At 42.2% G+C, this 23,784-nt stretch overlaps 1 protein-coding gene across 50 annotated transcripts in view; it reads left to right on the plus strand.

Annotated features, from left to right (window-relative positions):
• The first annotated feature begins 19,725 nt into the window (after window positions 1–19,725).
• Abi2 (abl-interactor 2) overlaps window positions 19,726–23,784 on the plus strand; it is a 169,821-nt gene continuing 165,762 nt past the window's right edge. For 48 of the 50 annotated variants that reach the window (XM_087564924.1, XM_087564933.1, XM_087564948.1 and 45 more), the window contains exon 1: window positions 19,726–20,065. In XM_087564924.1, the coding sequence (XP_087421050.1) occupies window positions 19,949–20,065 (117 nt within the window). In that variant the 5' untranslated portion in view covers window positions 19,726–19,948. 50 annotated transcript variants of the gene reach the window in all.

Here is a 23,784-nt window from a genome sequence, read left to right on the forward strand (position 1 = left end):
ACTCCCCAATAAAAAGACATAGATTAACAAACTGGATACGCAACGAGGACCCTGCATTCTGCTGCCTACAGGAAACACACCTCAGAGACAAAGACAGACACTACCTCAGGGTGAAAGGCTGGAAAAAACTTTCCAAGCAAATGGTCAGAAGAAGCAAGCTGGAGTAGCCATTCTAATATCAAATAAAATCAATTTCCAACTAAAAGTCATCAAAAAAGATAAGGAAGGACACTTCATATTCATCAAAGGAAAAATCCACCAAGATGAACTCTCAATCGTAAATATCTATGCCCCAAATACAAGGGCACCTACATACGTAAAAGAAACCTTACTAAAGCTCAAAACACACATTGCACCTCACACAATAATAGTGGGAGATTTCAACACCCCACTCTCATCAATGGACAGATCATGGAAACAGAAATTACACAGAGACGTAGACAGACTAAGAGAAGTCATGAGCCAAATGGACTTAACAGATATTTATAGAACATTCTATCCTAAAGCAAAAGGATATACCTTCTTCTCAGCTCCTCATGGTACTTTCTCCAAAATTGACCATATAATTGGTCAAAAAACGGGCCTCAACAGGTACAGAAAGATAGAAATAATCCCATGCGTGCTATCAGACCACCACGGCCTAAAACTGGTCTTCAATAACAATAAGGGAAGAATGCCCACATATACGTGGAAATTGAACAATGCTCTACTCAATGATAACCTAGTCAAGGAAGAAATAAAGAAAGAAATTAAAAACTTTTTAGAATTTAATGAAAATGAAGGTACAACATACCCAAACTTATGGTACACAATGAAAGCTGTGCTAAGAGGAAAACTCATAGCGCTGAGTGCCTGCAGAAAGAAACAGGAAAGAGCATATGTCAGCAGCTTGACAGCACACCTAAAAGCTCTAGAACAAAAAGAAGCAAATACACCCAGGAGGAGTAGAAGGCAGGAAATAATCAAACTCAGAGCTGAAATCAACCAAGTAGAAACAAAAAGGACCATAGAAAGAATCAACAGAACCAAAAGTTGGTTCTTTGAGAAAATCAACAAGATAGATAAACCCTTAGCCAGACTAACGAGAGGACCCAGAGAGTGTGTCCAAATTAACAAAATCAGAAATGAAAAGGGAGACATAACAACAGATTCAGAGGAAATTCAAAAAATCATCAGATCTTACTATAAAAGCCTATATTCAACAAAACTTGAAAATCTTCAGGAAATGGACAATTTCCTAGACAGATACCAGGTATCGAAGTTAAATCAGGAACAGATAAACCAGTTAAACAACCCCATAACTCCTAAGGAAATAGAAGCAGTCATTAAAGGTCTCCCAACCAAAAAGAGCCCAGGTCCAGACGGGTTTAGTGCAGAATTCTATCAGACCTTCATAGAAGACCTCATACCAATATTATCCAAACTATTCCACAAAATTGAAACAGATGGATCACTCCCGAATTCCTTCTATGAAGCCACAATTACTCTTATACCTAAACCACACAAAGACCCAACGAAGAACCAGAACTTCAGACCAATTTCCCTTATGAATATCCACGCAAAAATACTCAATAAAATTCTGGCAAACCGAATCCAAGAGCACATCAAAACAATCATCCACCATGATCAAGTAGGCTTCATCCCAGGCATGCAGGGATGGTTTAATATACGGAAAACCATCAACGTGATCCATTATATAAACAAACTGAAAGAACAAAACCACATGATCATTTCATTAGATGCTGAGAAAGCATTTGACAAAATTCAACACCCCTTCATGATAAAAGTCCTGGAAAGAATAGGAATTCAAGGCCCATACCTAAACATAGTAAAAGCCATATACAGCAAACCAGTTGCTAACATTAAACTAAATGGAGAGAAACTTGAAGCAATCCCACTAAAATCAGGGACTAGACAAGGCTGCCCACTCTCTCCCTACTTATTCAATATAGTTCTTGAAGTTCTAGCCAGAGCAATCAGACAACAAAAGGAGGTCAAGGGGATACAGATCGGAAAAGAAGATGTCAAAATATCACTATTTGCAGATGATATGATAGTTTATTTAAGTGATCCCAAAAGTTCCACCAGAGAACTACTAAAGCTGATAAACAACTTCAGCAAAGTGGCTGGGTATAAAATTAACTCAAATAAATCAGTAGCCTTCCTCTACACAAAAGAGAAACAAGCCGAGAAAGAAATTAGGAAAACGACACCCTTCATAATAGACCCAAATAATATAAAGTACCTCGGTGTGACTTTAACCAAGCAATTAAAAGATCTGTACAATAAGAACTTCAAGACACTGAAGAAAGAAATTGAAGAAGACCTCAGAAGATGGAAAGACCTCCCATGCTCATGGATTGGCAGGATTAATATAGTAAAAATGGCCATTTTACCAAAAGCAATCTACAGATTCAATGCAATCCCCATCAAAATACCAATCCAATTCTTCAAAGAGTTAGACAGAACAATTTGCAAATTCATCTGGAATAACAAAAAACCCAGGATAGCTAAAACTATCCTCAACAATAAAAGGACTTCAGGGGGAATCACTATCCCTGAACTCAAGCAGTATTACAGAGCAATAGTGATAAAAACTGCATGGTATTGGTACAGAGACAGACAGATAGACCAATGGAATAGAATTGAAGACCCAGAAATGAACGCACACACCTATGGTCACTTGATTTTTGACAAAGGAGCCAAAACCATCCAATGGAAAAAAGATAGCATTTTCAGCAAATGGTGCTGGTTCAACTGGAGGTCAACATGTAGAAGAATGCAGATCGATCCATGCTTATCACCCTGTACAAAGCTTAAGTCCAAGTGGATCAAGGACCTCCACATCAAACCTGATACACTCAAACTTATAGAAGAAAAACTAGGGAAGCATCTGGAACACATGGGCACTGGAAAAAATTTCCTGAACAAAACACCAATGGCTTATGCTCTAAGATCAAGAATCGACAAATGGGATCTCATAAAACTGCAAAGCTTCTGTAAGGCAAAGGACACTGTGGTTAGGACAAATCGGCAACCAACAGATTGGGAAAAGATCTTTACCAATCCTACAACAGATAGAGGCCTTATATCCAAAATATACAAAGAACTCAAGAAGTTAGACCGCAGGGAGACAAATAACCCTATTAAAAATGGGGTTCAGAGCTAAACAAAGAATTCACAGCTGAGGAATGCCGAATGGCTGAGAAACACCTAAAGAAATGTTCAACAGCTTTAGTCATAAGGGAAATGCAAATCAAAACAACCCTGAGATTTCACCTCACACCAGTGAGAATGGCTAAGATCAAAAACTCAGGTGACAGCAGATGCTGGCGAGGATGCGGAGAAAGAGGAACACTCCTCCATTGTTGGTGGGATTGCAGACTGGTACAACCATTCTGGAAATCAGTCTGGAGGTTCCTCAGAAAATTGGACATTGAACTGCCTGAGGATCCAGCTATACCTCTCTTGGGCATATACCCAAAAGATGCCCCAACATATACAAAAGGCACGTGCTCCACTATGTTCATCGCAGCCTTATTCATAATAGCCAGAAGCTGGAAAGAACCCAGATGCCCTTCAACAGAGGAATGGATACAGAAAATATGGTACATCTACACAATGGAATATTACTCAGCTATCAAAAACAACGGCTTTATGAAATTCGTAGGCAAATGGTTGGAACTGGAAAATATCATCCTGAGTGAGGTAACCCAATCACAGAAAGACATACATGGTATGCACTCACTGATAAGTGGCTATTAGCCCAAATGCTTGAATTACCCTAGATGCCTAGAACAAATGAAACTCGAGACGGATGATCAAAATGTGAATGCTTCACTCCTTCTCTAAAAGGGGAACAAGAATACCCTTGGCAGGGAAGAGAGTGGCAAAGATTAAAACAGAGACTGAAGGAACTCCCATTCAGAGCCTGCCCCACATGTGGCCCATACATATACAGCCACCCAATTAGACAAGATGGATGAAGCAAAGAAGTGCAGACCGACAGGAGCCGGATGTAGATCTCTCCTGAGAGACACAGCCAGAATACAGCAAATACAGAGGCGAATGCCAGCAGCAAACCACTAAACTGAGAATAGGACCCCCGTTGAAGGAATCAGAGAAAGAACTGGAAGAGCTTGAAGGGGCTCGAGACCCCATATGTACAACAATGCCAAGCAACCAGAGCTTCCAGGGACTAAGCCACTACCTAAAGACTATGCATGGACTGATCCTGGACTCTGACCTCATAGGTAGCAATGAATATCCTAGTAAGAGCACCAGTGGAAGGGGAAGCCCTGGGTCCTGCTAAGACTGAACCCCCAGTGAACTAGACTGTTGGGGGGAGGGCGGCAATGGGGGGATGGTTGGGAGGGGAACACCCATAAGGAAGGGGAGGGGGGAGGGGGATGTTTACCGGGAAACCAAAGAATTATTATTACGTATTAAATAAATTAAAAAAAATTTAAAAAAAAAAAGAAAAGCACAAATATAATCTCAAAAAAAAAGAAAAAAAAAAGAAAGATCTATTTCCTTTTTGATATACATTTATCTAAGATCCAGTTCCCATTCTCTATCCTGTCAGAGGTACCTAGTATGGAGAACCCCAAGACGTTATCAAATCTTAGGAGACAAAGAGCAAGAGGTCACTACTGTGCTGTATCCTGTGGTTTATTTTAACACAGTGGTGGGTCTTTTGCAGTCTATTCTGATTTTTATATGCATTTGTCTTTGCGTCAAATGGCTCAGAATATCTGTATTAAAACTGCTAAAGTCCTGGGGAAATTAAACACTTATGAATGGTAGTTTATGTCAAAAACAAACATTTTTTTGTGCCATTAGATAAAGTTAGTTCTACCAAAAAAAAAAAAAAAAAAAAAAAGAAATTGTAAGCCGGATGACAGAGAAGGAAAATACGCATATTACAGGGCTCGCACAAACCGTCAAGGATCTGAGAACTTGGCTCAGTGGTAAAGGACTTGCCTGTGTGTGTTGCCCCGAGTTCAGCCCCCAGCACCTCGAAAACAAAAAATTCAAAACAAATAGTTTAAGAAAAATACACAGTAAGATGAATGGGCAAAAGATGAGGACAGAGCCCTCCCCAGCGCTGTCCAGTCTCCAGTGAGAGACGTGGTGCTGAAGCTAGTTAGGGAATAGTCTAGGAATTGTTCAAAATATACGTTAGCACTAGTAAGTTTTAGTCACAATGCTGTAACGATGAAGAGTTTCCTTTCTACACTTCTACTGAGCTGTTATCCCAACCCCAGATTCCTTACCACTGAGCCCCGGATGTTGCTGCTGCTGCTGCTGCTGCTTGTTGCATTTTTTGTTTTTTTGGTTAAGAAGTCCTTTTTCCAGCTCTAAAGATGGCCCAGCCAGTGAAGGCACCTGCCACCAAGCCTGATGGCCTGCGTTTAATCCTGAGACCCACATGATGGGAAGAAGGCATGGACAGGTTAGCCTCTGGCTGACCTACATATGCACACCCACACACAAACAAATAAATACAATTAGACTTTTTTTTTAATTCCTCTTTCTTTGTAAATTTGTTTTCAGACAGCTCCAGGAAGAAAGCCAAACAAAAAGCAGTAAGGAATGATTGCAAACTGGTTATTTTTAACACCACTGACTTTCATTTTTGCTTTCCAAGAGTTACAAATCTCAAATTACAAAACGTGCACGTGTTTGAACACACAAACACACATCCTAGTTATTGAGTTATCCTATGATGCATTTATTGATCAAATACTTGTAAAAAGTATTTATGAACAATTAATATAGAATTTAATTGGTGCAGCCTGTATTCCTTTTCTAACCCTCCTTTTCTTGATTACAGACGTGTAGTCATGCTGTAGTGTTTATTTTTAACATACACATATTTATGGAATATATTCCAAATTTTAGGTGAAATTTCTTGGTTGGTTTGTTTCCATAAGTTCTATCTGTCAAGTTGTTCAATCTGGTCCCTCCCACCTGCGTTTCTGTGGTTTTGGTTTTGAGTTGTTCTAGCTTAGTTAGTAGATCGGACCCTTGCTGAAGGATTGGAGAAGGATATGTAAACCAGGTGTCATCAGACCTTTGGAAATAAGGGGACTTTTAAAGCAAGTGAAGTTTGCTAAGCAATGATGAAGGCAGAGATCAGATCTCTCACTCAGCCAGAGGGGAGCCTGGCTTGACTGCTAATAGGTGAGGTTGTGTGGAATGGCTCAGCTGCAAGAACAGAGCAGCACAGAACCGGCAGCCACTGAGCCTGGTGTGCTCACAGGTCCACAATTAATGCATCACAAAGACTCATTTTCTAGAGTTTTGTATTGTTTTGTTTTGTTTTTTTAATGGAAATTCCAGGGCTGGAAAAGTAGCTGCAGTTGGTAAAATATTTGCCAGGGAAACATGAGAACTGGGTGAAATCCCTCACCCTCAGGTAAGTCAGGTGTGGTGACATGCTGTGGTGCCACAGGCAAGTTGATCCCTGGGCCTTGCTGGCCAGCGAGCCCAGCCTCATCTGTGGGAGAGACCAGGGAGAGACTGTCTGTGAACCCATATATAACACACACACACACACACACACACACACACACACACACACAGAAATACCATTGGACTGGAAATGGAGCTCAGCGGTTATCTATCATTTTTGAGGCTCTCAGTATGAACCCCAGTACCACACCCACAAAATGTATAGGTTTGGCAACATGAATAAAATATGTTGTCTGTTCACTATTCTCTCTTGGCTCTTCAGTACTTCATTGTCACTTGTAGCAAGACACTTGCAGGACTGAATGATTTAATCTTAATAAGGCTTTTGAACTGCTAAAGTGATTTTGGTGGATTGGCTCATGACCTCCCATCCTAGCTAAGGAAAGTGAATGTCTGCTGGGCAAGCCGTTTTTCTCCAGCGGTGTCCTCGGTGGAGTGTTGCTCCTGCTCCAATAATAGCCAGACACCTGTGCTCTTTCTTGCAAGCAAATCAATGTAAACTCAGTGGGTTGCCAGGGGGTGACCGAGCATGGCTTTGATCCTAGCAGTTGGGAGGCAGAGGCAGGCAGATCTTTGAGTTTGAGGCCTGCCTGGTTTATAGAGCAAGTTCCAATTCAGCCAAGGCTGTTAGAGGGCAATATGAGCCGTTCACATGAATGGTATGAATTGTTTAATCGCACTCCTGCACTGGCTAAGTACAGTCTTCCCCATCTTATGCATAAGTGTGCATAAGTCGCACGGTCATTGGTGAATAGATAGTTGATTTGAGAGCTTAACTGAATCTTCTAGGGATTTGATGGCGTAGCCATACCAAAATGGTAGAGGCAGCCACCTAGGTAGGACTTCTGGGAATGGGATAAAAGAATCAGGCTTTTCTCTTTGCATCTTTTGAAAATGTTCTTAAGCCTATGCTGCTCTTATAGTCATGGGGTTCTGTTAAGCTTTCAAAGTGTAGAGTCGAAATGATTTTGAAAACAAGTTTTAAAATGTTCTTGATACAGAACCTTTGAGGGAGAAGCAAATGTGTTTTGAATGCTAAATTTACTTACATTTAAAAATACATATCTTCCAGCAAAGTTGCCATGACAACCTTTCTTAATGTGTGTGTGTGTAAATTTTATGTCTGTCTCTTTGAGGTTTTCATCTTTTCCAATATAGAATTTAATCCCAAGAATTGGGCACTGTGGTATGCTTCTATATGGGTGGTGCCCTGTGGAAATCATATAATGTTAGAAAATGTGAATCCAGTAATAAGACAATCATGTGGCATGTGAGCCTGCCAAGATTAATCTCACCTCACTCTCTCCCTGTGGTCATACTCATCTGATTTCTGTTCATGGCATTTAGAGCAAGGTCCTAGGAAGTTTGGTAAATGGTGAATCGAATACCTTGGTCAGCCCCTAAACTGCTACAGCTTCCCTGAGACAGTTTAAATGTCATCCTTAGTTGATGTCACAGGTGACTCTGAACCCCAAGGTGTGCAGAGGTAACCATACTCCAGCGAGAGATGCTGTCAACACACCTCTTCTCCCATGCGGATTCAGGGGTGTTTTCTAGTTTGCCTGTCAGGAGCAAGGAATTGGGAGGAATTTTCACCCTCAGTTTTGGTGTTACAGATTTCTAAAGCAAAAGACCGATAAGAATGTAGGCTGTGTCTTATAGTAACAGTAACCATGACTATTGTTTGAACTCTTATATTATGAAGTCATATATATATTCTTATATGAACATATATATTCTTATATGAACATATATATACACACATACACACACATACACACACATACACACACACACACACACACACACATATATGCAAGTCCATTTTGTGTTGTCCATATACTCACTGGGGCATAGTCAAATTCCTAGTGGCCTGAGCACCCCACCTGTACCCCCAGGATGAGTCTGTCTCTGCCTGCACCCACACCACAGGCTATCAACTGAGGAGAGCCAGGACGTGGCCCCGGAAGAGATGGGGCCAGCTCTTCCATGCCCACAGATGTTACCATGGCTTCAGGCCATGGGCTTTGGTAACATGGCCACAGATATCAACAGGCCCTTGGCCACGTCAGGGCCACTGACCCACTCATGGACTTCAACAGCTGCACAGCCATGGATGCCCCAACATGGCCTCAGGTGGCTACACATGCATCTTACATGAGGAAGTCCCCACCCTCTCCTGCCAGGCAGCACAACCAGAGCAGCAGCAGCTTGGGGCAAAGACACCAACATGGCCTCCAAGGACTTCTTGGACCTCATCTTTGTCTTCAGGCATTGCCCAGAGACCAGAAAGATCTCATGGCCAGGAAGCAGGTTCCAGTGCTGAGTCTGCATCTGCATAAGCTCCAAGCTGTCGTACACCATCCCACTGACCCTACTAGACAATGACAGCCTGCCCTCCATCCCTCTCAGCTGTCACTATCACCATACCTCCAGTCCCACCTCTCGCCATAGCACTTACCATTTTTCTGTCTTTCCCACCTCTCCATCACATCTTTGTTAATCATAGTACCCCCAGGCCTTCTGCCCAGACCTGTTTATATGTTTGTTAAAGAGTTGTAGTTGTGGAGCTGGACAGACGGCTCAGTGGCAGTGGTTAAATAGCACTCTCTGCTCTTCCGGAGGACGGGGCTTACTTCCTAGCAATCTCATGGTGGCCCACAACCATCTATAATGTAATCTGATGCTCTCTTCTTTCATTCGGGCATATGTGCAGATAGACCACTCATATGCATAAGTAAGTCTTTTTTTCTTTTAAGAGCTGTTTGTGTTTTTCTTAAGTTTAAAGTTCAAAGTCAGCCAGGCACTGGTGGCTATTGCCTTTAATTCCAGCCCTTGGAGGCAGAACCAGGCTGAACTCTGATGTCAAAGCCAACCTGGTCTACAAAATGAGTTCCAGGACAGCCAGGGCTACATAGAGTAACCTCTGTCTAGAACAAACAAACAAACAAAACAAAACACCCACCCAACCAAAACAATAACAACAAAAACTCAAACTGGCCATTTACTTCTTGGAAGTTATCTAAGTTTGAAAGACAGTAATTCTTTCTTTTTCCCCATGTGATCTAGCCTTACTGCCCATTACATCAAAACACAAAACAACAAAAACAAAGTAAACTTAACATACAACTAAAGATAATACAACATCCTCAGAATATGGTCTTTCAGTAACAAAAGAAGTCTGCCTCAACACATTACCATCAAGATACCAGTTACTTTTTTTTTTTGGAGCCAAGGTCTCACTATGTAGCCCTGACTGTCCTTAGACCATGCCCACCTCAAACTCACAGGGTTCTACCTGCTTTTGCTTCTGGAGTGCTGGGATTAAAGGCATGCACCACCACTGCTCAGCTAAGACACTGACAATTTCTTGAGGCTTATGGACAGTTCTAAAGTTGTGGACAATCTTCAGCAGGATTGTGAAATGCTGACTTTATGCTAGGTACCATCAGTGTCTTCAACAGTGTTTCTACTGTCATTATGGATGAAACCTCATAGCTTCCTGTAGTTGAGTCATATTTGGCAAAGTTTTTTTTCTGATGGAAGGTTTCTCTTAGGATGAAGTTTCATCCTGAGAACCATGAAATAGTCATCTGAGTCATTCACTTATTCACACAGATACATGTATTTAACAGTGATCTGTAAGAAATATCTTGTTAATCTGTGTTCCTTTATTTCCAAGAAGCTACATAAAATGACTTTGACAAAAATCACAGATCTGTGGACTGTGTAACCATGGCTGCCCCATAACTTACCCTATAGACTAGGCTGGTCTTGAACTCAGAGATCCACTTGCCTCTGATTCCCCAGTGCTGGGAATAAAGGTGTGTTCCCACCACCTCCTGGCTCAATGTTAGAAGTGAATGGTTTTTGGAGGTGGGGCCTTTGAAAGCTACTTAGGATCAAATGAAGTCATGAGGGGAGCTGGGCTATCGTTTGGACAGAAGGACCATGTGCTCAAAGTGGATCCTAACACAGCACTGTTAGAAGGAGGTAGAAACTTAGAGATGCCTCTGGTAATGGGCGTGTTCCCCCAAGGAAGACTGTGAGATACCTGGCACTTCCTAGTTTCCCTTTCTGCTTCCTGGTTCCTAAGGAAGTGCCTCTGCCATAAGCCCCTGCCACCACGGGTTGTCCTTAGAAAAGACCTAAGAAACAAGCCCTTGATGTTGTATTGGAATCTCCAGAGGTGCGAGCAAAAACAACCCCTTCTCTTGATAAGTGACTTGCCTGAGGTATTTTGTTATAGTACAGTGGGACGGCATTGGTGGATTTATAAGAGAGGTCTGAGATAATGTTTCTTCTGTCACTTCCTGCTATTTATATTGTGACCAGAAGCCTGTGCCAAGCCCTTAGACTTTCCAGCCCTCGGAATAACTGCCAAACAGTGCTTTATTTTCTTTAAACTACCCAGTGCATAATATTTAGCTATAGTAACAGAAAACAAATTAAATAATAACCAAGGAGAGCCTTACTCTTATTGACCTTGCGCTATAGAAGAGAGGCATATTATTACCACTGTATCTAACTAGTAGTTGGCCCCAGAACTAAGTTCTCTGTATATGCTAACGATGGACCCAAAGCTGATTGTCAAAAAAGCATTAGGCAGTGGTATTGCTCAGTGGTAGACTCTATGTTAACACGTTTGAAGCATGAGGCTCAACTGCCAGCACTCCCCAAAGTAAGCAAAACTTCAGCTAAACACAAAAGGCGTGCTGTGTAGTTCAAGTTGGCTGGAAACCTCAACTCTCCTGCCTCAGCCTCCGGAGGATTGGGATTACAGACTATGCCTGGCCTTATTAACCATGTCTATTAATTATTTATACAAGTTCCTGTACATATTCTTTTCTCTTCAACACTGGACAGTCATCTTTCTCCTGTATCCTTTTAGACAGCGGCTCCCATTGTTCACTCTAATTTCAGTCTCCTGTGATAAAGCAATTTTCCTGCCTCATCCTGAACGAGCCAGTGTTGGGGCCAATCTGGGGCCAGTGGGAAAATTCCCACCACAAATCTCCAAGCAGAAGGACCTCCTCCCTTCCAGGAAGAAAAAAAAGGTGGTATAGTTCCTGGAACAGCTACAAGCCAAACTGTTACACAGCTACCTGTGGCTTTCAACTGATACCCCCTTGAGAAAGTCCTGAGCAGTACACTGAGTCCGATCTGAAAGTTGTTTCACTCTACCAAATGCACATAGTACCCTGCCTAGTTACCATTGTGCAAATTCTGCCCCAATTGTTTGAATTCTGCCCCAATTGTTTGCAAGGTATATAATCCCCTGTTAAAATCTGCTCAGGGTCATCTCCCCTTGAAGTGGGAGGACCCCGACATGTTGGAATTAAACTCCTCTTGCTTTTGCGTCCATCACTGCCTCTGTGAGTCTCATTCAATAGGCCCTGGAAGAGGTTCAACTCAGACCTCAGAATCCTCCCTAGTTGCTGGGATCCCAAGTGTGGGCTCCACCAATATGAGATTTACCTGTAGACAAGTATGTAGAGGCATGCCTGTGTCTTGGGGTTTTTATTGCCCTAAAGAAACCCCATGACCAAAGCAATCTGGAGGAGGAAATGGTTTCTTCAGCTTACACTTCCACATCACAGTCCATGACCAAAGGAAGTCAGGACAGGAACTCCTCAAGCAGGGCAGGAACCTCGAGGTAGAAACTGATGCAGAAGCCATAAAGGAATGCTGCTTACAGGTTTGCTCCTCATGATTTGCTCAGTGTGCTTTCTTATGGAGCCCAGGATCAGGGATGGCACCACCCACAAGGGGCTTGGCCCTCCCCTATTGATCACTCATTGAGAAAATGCCTTACACGCCTGCCTACAGCCTAATTTCATGGAGACATTTTTTTAACTGATGCTCTCTCCTCTATACTGGTTCTAGCTTGAGTCAGGTTGACACAAGACTAGACAGTACAGCCCCACTTACTGTGAGCAGTACCACCCGTAGGCTAGTTGTCCTGGATACTATAAGAAAGAAGGCTGAGCCTTCAGCGGTACCACCCTACATGCACCTGATCTTGTTCTGTGTTGGAAGCTAAGCAGGGTTGGGCCTGGTTATGAATGGGAGGAAGCAGAAGGAGCTAGGCAGTAAGGAGCACTCAGCATGGCTTCTTCAGCTGCAACTTCTGCCAGGTTCTTGCCTTGAGTTCCCTGGGTGATGAACTGCAAGCTATAAGACGGAATAAACCCTTTCTGCCTGGAGTTGCTTTTAGTCGTGTTTTATCGCCGCAAAAGAGATCCCAGCAGAGACAACATGAAACAAACTGTGTCTCTTTTGTGTGTGCTGCTGGAGGAAGACCTCAGGTCAGCATGCAGGATGAGTGCATCAATCACTGAGCTACACCACAGACCCTCAGCCTTGTTCCTCCCACAGGCTGACCTTCAACCTCACATACCCAGTTCATGCTGGAGAACCACATTATCAGCAGAACCTCAGCTCCAGTGCCTCTCACGGTTCTTGCCAAAGGCTCTCCTGAATCCAGGGGCCATACTTAACCCAGGCTTAGGTTGTGGTGATGACAGTTTATTCAAGAGATGAATGAGGATTAAAATCTGTGTCAAGGCCTATAATATAATTCATTAGAAATAAATATAATTTGCCTTTTGCACCTGTGACTTCCATATTTCTAGTTTGTAGGCTCAACCAATTGCATGATGGAATTATTATTATTATTATTATTATTATTATTATTATTATTATTATTATACAAGGTTTCTTTCTCTGTATATCCCTGGCTGTCCTGAAACTTGCTTTGTAGACCAGGCTGAGCTCAAACTCACAGAGATCCTCCAGCCTCTGCCACCACTGCATAAGTGAAATTATTTTACAAACGAGATTATATTGAGCACACAATGACTTTTGTTGTTTGCTACTACTACCTCTCCCAATGAAGAAGAACAGATATCTGTATAACATTTGCATGGCATTATGCATTTTAATCAATTTAGAAGTGGTCTAACCTACAGAGTATGTGTGCAGTTCATATGCAAATTATGGCATTTTATATAAGATATTGAGTATACTCGCATTTTTGATATGAGAATGAGGAACCTGTAGCCAATCTCCTGTGGATACTGAGGAATAACTGCAAAAGGAGCCACAGTAGATTTAAAAGTGATGTCCTTGGTGTCTTGGAACGACTGACATAAGAGGAAAAAAGTAGAAGACTTTAACTGTTGCTTGGAATCAAGCTGACAGTACAATTGCAAAATACAAACACTAAGTTTTGGAAAATTAGTTTATAATATTTAAGATGAGCAACTCACTGGCCCAACCAACCAGATTTTAAATGCACACACACACACACACACACACACACACACACACACACACACACACACACAGTACAAATTACTCTTTAGAAGGAATATACACTATTACAGTCATGAGTAATATATGTGATTGGTATTATTCTTTGATAATCTGCATGATTTTCCCTAATTCAGGTGATACTGAGCCTGTCTCTTTATATCTCTCAAGCTCTCCCCCTGCGCTCCCCAACCACAGGGCTCTCAGAAAGGCGTGCTATGTAGCTCAAGCTGGCTGGAAACCTCAATTCTCCTGTCTCAACCTCTGGAGGATTGGGATTACAGACGTGTGTCGCTATGCCTGGCCTTATTAACCACGTCCATTAATTATTTATACAAGTTCCTGTACATATTCTTTTCTCTTCAATGCTGGACAGTCATCTTTCTCCCTGTCCCCTCACATTGTTCACTCTAATTTCAATCTCCTGTGATAAAGTAATTCTCCTGCCTCAGCCTCCCTAGTCACTGGGATCTCAGGTGTGTGCTCCATGCCTGTTTTGTCTTGTTGATTTGTAAGTCTTCTTTATTTTTTACATCTTACAAATATGAACTCTTTGTCACACCCAATTTTTCCAGATTGACATTTTAACTATTGTGTTATCTGTAATTATGTAGAAGCCTAGATATTGTATTTCCTTTTAAAAATAAATTCAGAAAAGTCATTGAGGAGCTGCACATACGGCTCAATGGTTAGGAGCACTGGCTGCTCTTTAGAGGCCCTGGCTTTAATTCCCAGCAACCACATGGTAGCTTACAACTGTCTGTAACTTCAGTTTCAGATCTGATACCCTTGTTCAAATATACATGCAGGCCAAATACCAATGCACATAAAGTTAACATAAGTAAATCATTAGAAAGTCATTGAAATCCTAATGTTGGGACTGGAGTGGTGGCTCAGTAGTTAAGAAGCACTGTCTGGGGGTTGGGGATTTAGCTCAGTGGTAGAGCGCTTGCCTAGGAAGCGCAAGGCCCTGGGTTCAGTCCCCAGCTCTGAAAAAAAAAAAAAGAACTAAAAAAAAAAAACGAAGCACTGTCTGCTCTTCTAGATGTTCTGAGCTCAATTCCCAGCAACCACATGGTGGCCCACAACCATCTGTAATGGGGTCTGACTCCCTCTTCTGAATTATGGGCATACATGCAGATAAAGCACTTGCATACATAAAATAAATCTCAAATAAAAGAGAAAGAAGTCTCAGTGTGATATACTTGTGTTTCATTTTATTCCTCTAAAACTTTAAAAATTTGAAGTTCTGTGGTATTTGTTTTTGTATTATAATCTAATTTGTTTTTTTCAGGCTTTCATATGTTAATTCTAGCCTTTTTATTTCTACCTGACTTGTGGTGGTACTGAGGACTAGTGATGTGGTTCAGTTGATAGAATGCTTGGCCAGTATGCACGCAGCCCTGGGTTGAGCCCCTGGTACTGCATAAACTGGGTATGGTGGCCTATGCCTGTAACTCCATCATCCTTATGCTTTCTGGGGTTGCTTCCTGGCCTTTAATTCTACTGTACTCAGAATATTACCCCCCCCCCCATTTTTGACTCCTCTTTTATTTTTATTTTTATTAATAATATTCACACATGTTGACAAGTCCCACAAATGTGTTAGGCTCATTGTCTCGTGGCACTTTGTTTGCTGTAGTGGAATATGGAATTAAGTTTGGGGTTCGTATTTTAAGGATGTTTGATAGGAGGAGGAACTGGAAAAATGCAGTTGTCTGTAAAGATAGGGCTTGAATTTATTGCAAGGTTTTGTGATATTCAGCCCCAGCACATTTAATTGGGACTTGCTTGCATTTTGAAGGTTTAGTCCATTTTCACTGTGGTGGGAAGCATGGTGGTACTCAGGCAGGCAGACATGGTGCTGGAGAAGAAGCTGGGAGTTTCACAACTAAATCCCAAGGCAGCAGAAAGAGAGAGACTCTGGGCCTGTCTTGGGCTTTTGAAATCTCAATGCCCACCCCAATGACATACTTCCTCCATCAAGGCCACACCCACTCCAACGAGGCCACACCCACTCCACAAGGCCACACCTTCTAATCCCTGTCAAGTAGCACCACTTCCTAATGAGCAAGCATTCAAATATATGAGCCTATGGGGGCCACTCCTAGTTAAACCACAACATCTTTTAACATGCAAAGGCTCTTTTGTTGAATGAGTATTGAACCTTCCCTCCTCTTATAAGACGTTTATAATATCTGATTAATAGGCATTATTAGTGTCTAAACTTGAAGGATGGCATTTACAGAGTCACAAAATCAGAAATTTGACTTAACATGGCATAATGGAAAAGAAAAACATTTTTAAAAAGTCAAACTAGTATGTAATTCTTAAAGCCACAATCTCTAAATATATTTTTGTGTTGCCTTGCTTTTTCTGTCTATAAATGAAGACTATAAATTCTCCTTGGCAATATTAGTGGGAGTTGACTCTTGTGAAATGAAATTTGACATATAGTACTTGATCATTTTTTTTTAAAGATTTATTTATTATATATAAGTACACTGTAGCTGTCTTCAGACACACCAGAAGAGGGCATTGGATCTTATTACAGATGGTTTTGAGCCACCATGTGGATGATGGGAATTGAACTCAGGACCTCTGGAAGAGCAGTCAGTGCTCTTAACCACTGAGCCATCTCTCCAGCCCGTACTTGATCATTTTTAATATTACTACTTTTATCTTATCTTTTTTTGTAGGAGTGTTTTGTGAAGGCGGAAATATTATGAACAACATTTTCTGGAAAGAACTGTACCTTTCATTAAAACTTCTACTGGATAAGAACATCAGTAAAGTGGAGGGGCCCAAATGTTACACGCTGAGAGATAGATTATCTGGGGCATTTTGTTGGTTTCCATGCTTTCAAAATAGAGTTTCACAGTGTAGCCCTGGCTGTCCTGGAACTATCTCTGTAGACCAAGCTGACCTCCATTTCACACAGATCCTCCTGCTTCTGCCTCCAGAGCACTAGGATTGAAGGTGTGCACCATCACCATCCAGCTAAAATATTTTTTCAAAATTTTCTTGCCCCAGAGGCTGCTTGTTTCTTTCAAATGGAGATCACATTAAATAAGAACTATTATCTCATTACTTTTTGATGGCTTAAATGGATTTCTGTCTTACCATAGCAGTTTATCTGAAAAACATTAAACTGAGTAGATTTCAGTTATGTCCATTAACATAAACAAGTATGGCCAGTTAGTGGTAGTTTTCAAGAGGTACACAATCTGGTCCCGGACCCCCAATAATTGTGGAGGCTTTCTTAGGTTTTTGTGCCTCTCTCTCTCTCTCTCTCTCTCTCTCTCTCTCTTTCTTTCTTTCTTCCTTTCTTTTTAAAAATTCCTTCTTAGTGGCAGCAAAAATGTATACCTACATCCTTGGGCCGTCAGGCTTCTGAGTTTTAAAGGCAGTATGACAATAGCCAAGTTCTCTATCACTGAGCTACAATCCTAGTTCTGATTCCTTAAAGAGTCATGAATCAGAGAAAGCATTCCAGTTTTCACTTGGCGATTTGATGAATCCTCTCTCAGGAAACTTGTTTATTGGAATAATTGCTAGGTAGAATTTGAAAGAATGCTAGTCAGGAAAAAGTTTGGTAGGAAAGGATCCTGTCTGCTTTTAAGTTATCTAGTAGACTGGGTGAAGGGAAACTTGAATAAAAGCTGAATCTGGTGGTGAAGCAAAACTGGAAGAAATCTGCGTTTGTAGAGACTGGCTGACAGGATGATTAGAATTTCAGTACTGTGGAAAGACTGGAATATTGCAGGTCCTGAGGCTAATTCTCTTATCTTGGGCTAAGGTCTGGCTCTCTAGAGAGCTATTCCTTGCAAACAACCCTCCCCTGCCATGTCGGAACTAACATCTTGGGACAACAGATAAAAATAAATCTTTTAGTATTTATTAACTTAGCAGGCAACTAGCTGCAACCAATCTAAAAGTTAAGAATGCCATGAGATAGCATCTTAAGAGCAAAGAAAAGCTCCCCTGATCTTGATGTACCTGCCTCTCTGATATACCCACCAATGCATTTTAAACTTGCTTTCATTTACAACTTTTATTTTGTAGAACGACAAAAATGTTATGAAACGGTTTCTACATTGGAACATGGAATTTGGGGTAACCTGAGTCTGTGTTCCCTGGCCACAGTCATTCAAATGGCTACAGAATAAACCCTTATTTCCTTTAAGATGAAAACTATGTTTTTTTTTTTTTTTTGGTTCTTTTTTTTCCGGAGCTGGGGACCGAACCCAGGGCCTTGTGCTTCCTAGGCAAGTGCTCTACCACTGAGCTAAATCCCCAACCCCGGTTTTTTTTTTAACATTAAAAAATTCTTTAAGGGGCTGGAGAGATGGCTCAGCGGTTAAGAGCACTGACTGCTCTTCCAGAGGTCTTGAGTTCAAATCCCAGCAACCACATGGTGGCTCACAACCATCTGTACTGCAATCCCACACCCTCTTCTGGTGTGTCTGAGGATACCAACAGTGTACTTATATACATTACATAAATAAATCTTTAAAAAATTCTTTAAAAGTTTTTTTTTTATTTATGTGTGTGTTTCTATGTGAGAATATGCCACATGAGTCCACCAGTGGATGCCAGAGCAGGGTGTTGGATCTCCTGGAGCTAGGGTTAAGGGCTATTGTGAACAGTATGACAGGGATGTTAGGAACCAAACTCTGGTCCTCTGGAAGAGCAGTTCATGCTCTTAACTACTGAGCCATTTCTCCAGCCCAACACAGGTTTTTGATCTACTGAAGTTTGTCTAAGAGTCTGATCTGAAGTTTGGAGTTTGTTTTCTTCAGCTGTTTGTACTTTCATTTCCTGAACTAAGTGTATGTGCCCTATACATAACTATCTCCCTATATACTCTTTAGGTTTCTCTTCTTTCCCCTCCAGCTCTCCCTTTTGTTTTTCACAAGCTTCTCACACTTAGAACATTCACGCTAAGACAGGTGTCTAAAGTGGTCAACAATAGATCCAGCTGGACCATATCATCATTTAAAAATACTGTTTTAGGCTCTGCTACAAAAGCTCACACACACTGGTAATGTATTTATCATAAAGCTAATGTAACAACACAGGGTTTACTCCACAATTGTGGGGCAATCATATTTATGAAAAAAGATTAGATATACAGATTACAAGATCAGAATGAACTACCTTGAATTTTTGTAGTACTTAATCTGAAAAACGCACATTTGTCAATGTGTGTTTTTTAATTTTATTCATGCGACAACCATGTGAATAAAGAAATTAGTACCAGCAAAGCTACCATCGAAATTTTGAAAAAAGTCAAGTGAGAAGGAGGCCCAGGCTGGGCAACTACAACTTGTAGCTGTAATTCTAGCCAGCTCAGTCTACACTGGAGATCATGCCAAGAAGTGGGGACAGGGGGAGGAAGGGAATGAATGAATGAATGAATTGGTTTGGGATTAGGTAACAGTAATTTGTAAAGAAGACGATGAGGTCCAAGGTGGCATTTAGAGCTGCTTGGAAGTTCAGTGGCTCTGCCTGTTCTGATGAGGTGTTATATTTCACAGAGCTTGTGAAGGGGCTGTGTCCTCTCCCTAGGCCTCCACAGGGGCCTGGAAAGCTTCCTTAGGCAGATGACCTCCACAGGGTTCCCGCCCCGGGTGCAGCGCAGAGGTGAAGATGGGGGGCGGCGGCGGGAAGCAGCAGTGGGCAGCGGGAAGCAGCAGGGAGCGGCGGCCCATTCCCGCCCGGCTAACAAAGGCTACTGAGGACTCCCAGAGCCTGGAAGGCCGCGCGGGGCCGAAGGGTTAACCGGGAGCCCCGCTCCCGCGCGCATCCCGGCCCCCGCCCTCCCGTCGCTAGGAGACGCCGGAAGTGGGGGAGGGGCGGCGCGGGTGGGAATCTTTTTCGGGCGCTCGGGGGCGGAGGGAGGGGAGCGCGCGTGCGCGCGCCCGTCCGTTCGCCCGTCGCCGCGGTGACCGTCCTCGCGGCCTGTCGGCTCGCGCCCCGCCTCCGTTCCCGCCGCCCCCTCCCCTGTCGCGCGCCGTGGGGGGTGCAGCTCGCTCCTCCCGATTCCCGCCGCGTTCGCCGCTGCTCCTCCTCTCCCGGGCGTCGCGGCCGCTGCCTCTGCGGGCTGTATGAGGAGGAGTAGGAGGAGGAGGAGGAGGAAGAGGAGGATGTGAAGATGGCGGAGCTGCAGATGCTGCTGGAAGAGGAAATCCCGGGGGGCCGCCGGGCTCTCTTCGACAGCTACACGAATCTGGAGCGGGTGGCCGACTACTGCGAGAACAACTACATCCAGGTGCGACGCGGCCCCTCGCGCGGCGCGGCGCGATAGGACGTGGGGTGTGAGGGGCGCGCGGGGCGACGGCGGGCTGAGGAGGCCGCGCGGTACTAGGTCCCGGGAGCGGCGCCGGGGTGGAGACGGGGCGAGGGCGGCGGCGGCTGGAGGAAACGGGGTCCGCAGAAGGCCCCAGCAGCCCCGTGCGAGTCCCCAGTGCGGTGCGGTGCCGTGCGGTGCGGTGCGGTGCGTGGCGTCCCGCCCCCTCGCCTCTGCCCCGTCGCCCCCGCTGTCCTCTCCTGTCAGTGTTCCGGATGGCGGGGGAGGTGGAGAGTGGCATTTTCTGTATAACGGAATCTTGCTGGATGGCAGGCTTGTGTGGATCACACAAATTCCGAGGGATCTTTTTTGAAGGGGTCCTATTCCTGCAAACTGAAATGCCTCACTTCTCCATTCCTGCGAATGTACCCTGAAGACAAAACAAAAATTCTTAACCCTTAAGTTTAAACTTAGGTTGTAAAGGGGACATGGTGGAAAGGCTGTCTCTTATTGCAAGTTAATACCATTTTTTTTTTTCTTCCCTGTGGGAAACTGATAATGAGCTGCTTTTCCTTCCCAGTTCCCGTTAGAATAGGTGATTTTCCTTTGGGAAAAAGAACTATGACTATTTCCATAAAGAATCAGGGAAACGAACCACATGGTTTAGGTTTTTTTCCCCATGATGGTTGGTTTGGCACAGGGACTCCTCTGTGTGTGTGTGTGTGTGTGTGTGTGTGTGTGTGTGTGTGTGTAGGAAGGTGAGGAGGGGGGGCGGGGCATTGGTGAGATGAGAACCAGCTGGTCATGGGATAAATGTAAAAATTTTGTGGATTAAAACAACACTTTAAAAATTAACTCATGGTTTGCAAATCTAGTATCTCGTTTTCTGTAGGGCTTATACTGAATTACAGGTTGTGCCTACATTTTTTTTCCCCACTCCCATTTAAATTCTTTGGATAAAGTGGAATGTAAGCATGGTGTTAAACGATTACCCATATTTTAATGTTCTTGTTCCTACCTCCGTCTCTGCAGGTCTTCTTAACAACAGTTGTATTGGAAAACATTCTCAAATCTTACTATGAATAAAAAAAAAAAAGAACCAGATGCTGGAATTTATAGGTTCTTAAGATTTTTGAGGACCATGTTGTTAAAGAAAATGTGCTTAGATTTTATTTGGTTATAAATGTACTGAGTTCTATTATGTTGTAAGCATTTGGAGGTTTTTTTTGCATTTTTATTAGATATTTTATGTATTTATATTTCAAATGTGGCCCCCTTTCCAGTGTTGTAAACATTTGTATTGAGAGTGAATCAGACATAATTGAATCTTCTCCCCTTAAAGAAGTGGTGGAAAGTGTGTGTTCAGTAGAAAGGGTGTGTGTCTTTGGTCAAAGATAGACCACAGTCCCTCACAAATGTCTGTCAGATCATTTACTAATACAGAGCTATGTAGGAAGTATTCAAAAGTTTTATCGCTTGATTTCCAGTCTTCTTTGGCCCAGAACTGTCGGTGGTGGTACACCCCTAAACTCTTAAGGGGTTTATGATATAGTTCAAGAGACAGATCTGTGAGTGAATCCATAGTAATACGATGATGTGCTATCAGCCCTTCTTGTTGGAGAAAGAAATAGTCTTTCTTTTTCTTGTCATTCCCAAAGTGTAACAACTACTTAACATGGCATTTACATTTTATTAGATAGTGTAAGTAATGTATAGATTTGAACTATGGGAAGGATGTGTAATAGATTGAATGTAAATATTATGCCATTATATGTAAAGGACTTCACCATCCAAAGATGGGGTTGGAGTGGGGATTGGGGTGGAGCAGAAGTGTGTCCTAGAACTAATCCCTATTGTATACTGAGGAACAAGAATAGTTAATTTATACTTGGTAGGGAATTGTGCGCAGAAAGGTGATGCTTATTATTTTCAGGGAGTCACAGCTGCTAGGAGAGGCAAAACCTAAACGACCCAAAGGGCTTATTCTGATGCCTTGCATAGCATATTATGAGAAAGTCTTGTCTGTCAGAAGAGAAATTGGGGAATGGAAAAGTGATTAGATTGCAATTGTGGCCAACTAATAAGAAAAAGGTTTTTGAAAGATGAATGTTACCATAATTTGAGATTATAATGCCACATAAAGGGAAAGTACATGAATGGATAAAGTGGAGAGGTGGAAGAGATCACTTTTGTCTTAGCATTTATAATTCTAGCCTAAAGAGTAACAAAGCTCGTGTGTTATTTATACGTTTTCAATTTTGGTGTTGGGGGCTGTTTTGTGCATGCTGAGAATACAGGCTACCACTGAATTATGTTCCTAACCCACTGTAAAATTATTAATACTTATTTTTTAGAAATGGATTTTGAATTTTAAGCCATCTGTTATTTTAAATTCAGTATGTGAGGTAGAGTTTACATATTATTATTTCTTAGGTCGTCCTCCGTTGTGGGAGTCACTGGATTTATTACTGCAGTACTTTCTCAGGATGATATTTCTTACATGATTTGTTTGTAGTACATTGATAAATAAAACTGGTGATAGTTGATTTGTGCAGTGCCAGCTGTACATTTGGCTGGTTCTTGTGATGGAAGGACTGACCAGCAAGGGTCCTGATGCTGTCTGTGACCCTGTAATACATGAAAGTTAATTGGCAGGATCACTGAGCAAATGGTCAATTAATCTTTTTATGGTGTTGTTGTGTCTTAGTTTCTAGAACTAGTCAACTAAACCAACAGGATTTTATTGTATGGAATTGTAACTTTTTTTGGGAGCGGGAGGAGATTGAGACAGGATTTCTCTGTATAGTCTTGGTTGTCCTGAAACTAGCTCTGTAGACCATGCTGGTCCTGAACTCAAAGAGAGTACCCTTGCCTCTGCCTCTTGAGTGCTGGCATTAAAGGGGTGGCCACCAACAAGCAGCTGAAATGGAACTTTTAAGGCAAAAAATAATATATGTTGATGGCATATAATTGTTGTTATTAAGTGTTAAGTATCTGTTTTTTTTTTTTGTTTAGGAAATAAACTAAGTAAATAAATATACACTAATTGTTAATTATAATTAGTGTGAGATTTGAGCAAAAGGAAAGGAACTCAGAGATACTCCAGATAGAGAAATGTACATAAATGTAAATATTTACTTTCTAGGATACAGTGAAGTTAATATTGGAATTTTAAATGTTATGATGGTCAATAAAGTCTTAAGAGTTTTATAAACTTCTGGGAAACATAGGCAAATTGCTTTTCTAAAGTGTGATGACAAAAATTATGACTATAGTTTGTTCGCTAATACTTTTAAAGATGATTTTGTTGTTTGTTCCTCGAGACTATGTTCCCTGTGTTGTCTGTGCCTGACTTGAACTTGTGTTCTTCCTGCTTTTGGGGACTAAATGCAGGTGTTGGCTATTCTTAGCTTGATTGTTATTTCTTGATGGTGAAAATTACTTAGTAGGGGCTGAGGAGATGGTTCAGTGGTTGTACTTGCTGTACAACCAACCATGCATGAGGACTAGAATTCATATCTCTAGAACCTTTGTTAGTACAGGGTGGGCATTGTGGCTGCTGAAATCTCAGGTGTCACTGGCTGTAATTACAGCCACTCATTATATTGGCTACCTCTGGGCTCACTTGAGAGACTCTGCCTCAGTGAAGAAGTGGCACTCACAAACAAAAGAAAACAAGTACCAAGTTAATTTAGTACAGC

Source organism: Rattus norvegicus, chromosome 9, assembly GCF_021556685.1.
Source record: "Rattus norvegicus strain SHRSP/BbbUtx chromosome 9, alternate assembly SHRSP_T2T, whole genome shotgun sequence".
Classification (NCBI taxonomy): Eukaryota; Metazoa; Chordata; class Mammalia; order Rodentia; family Muridae; genus Rattus; species Rattus norvegicus.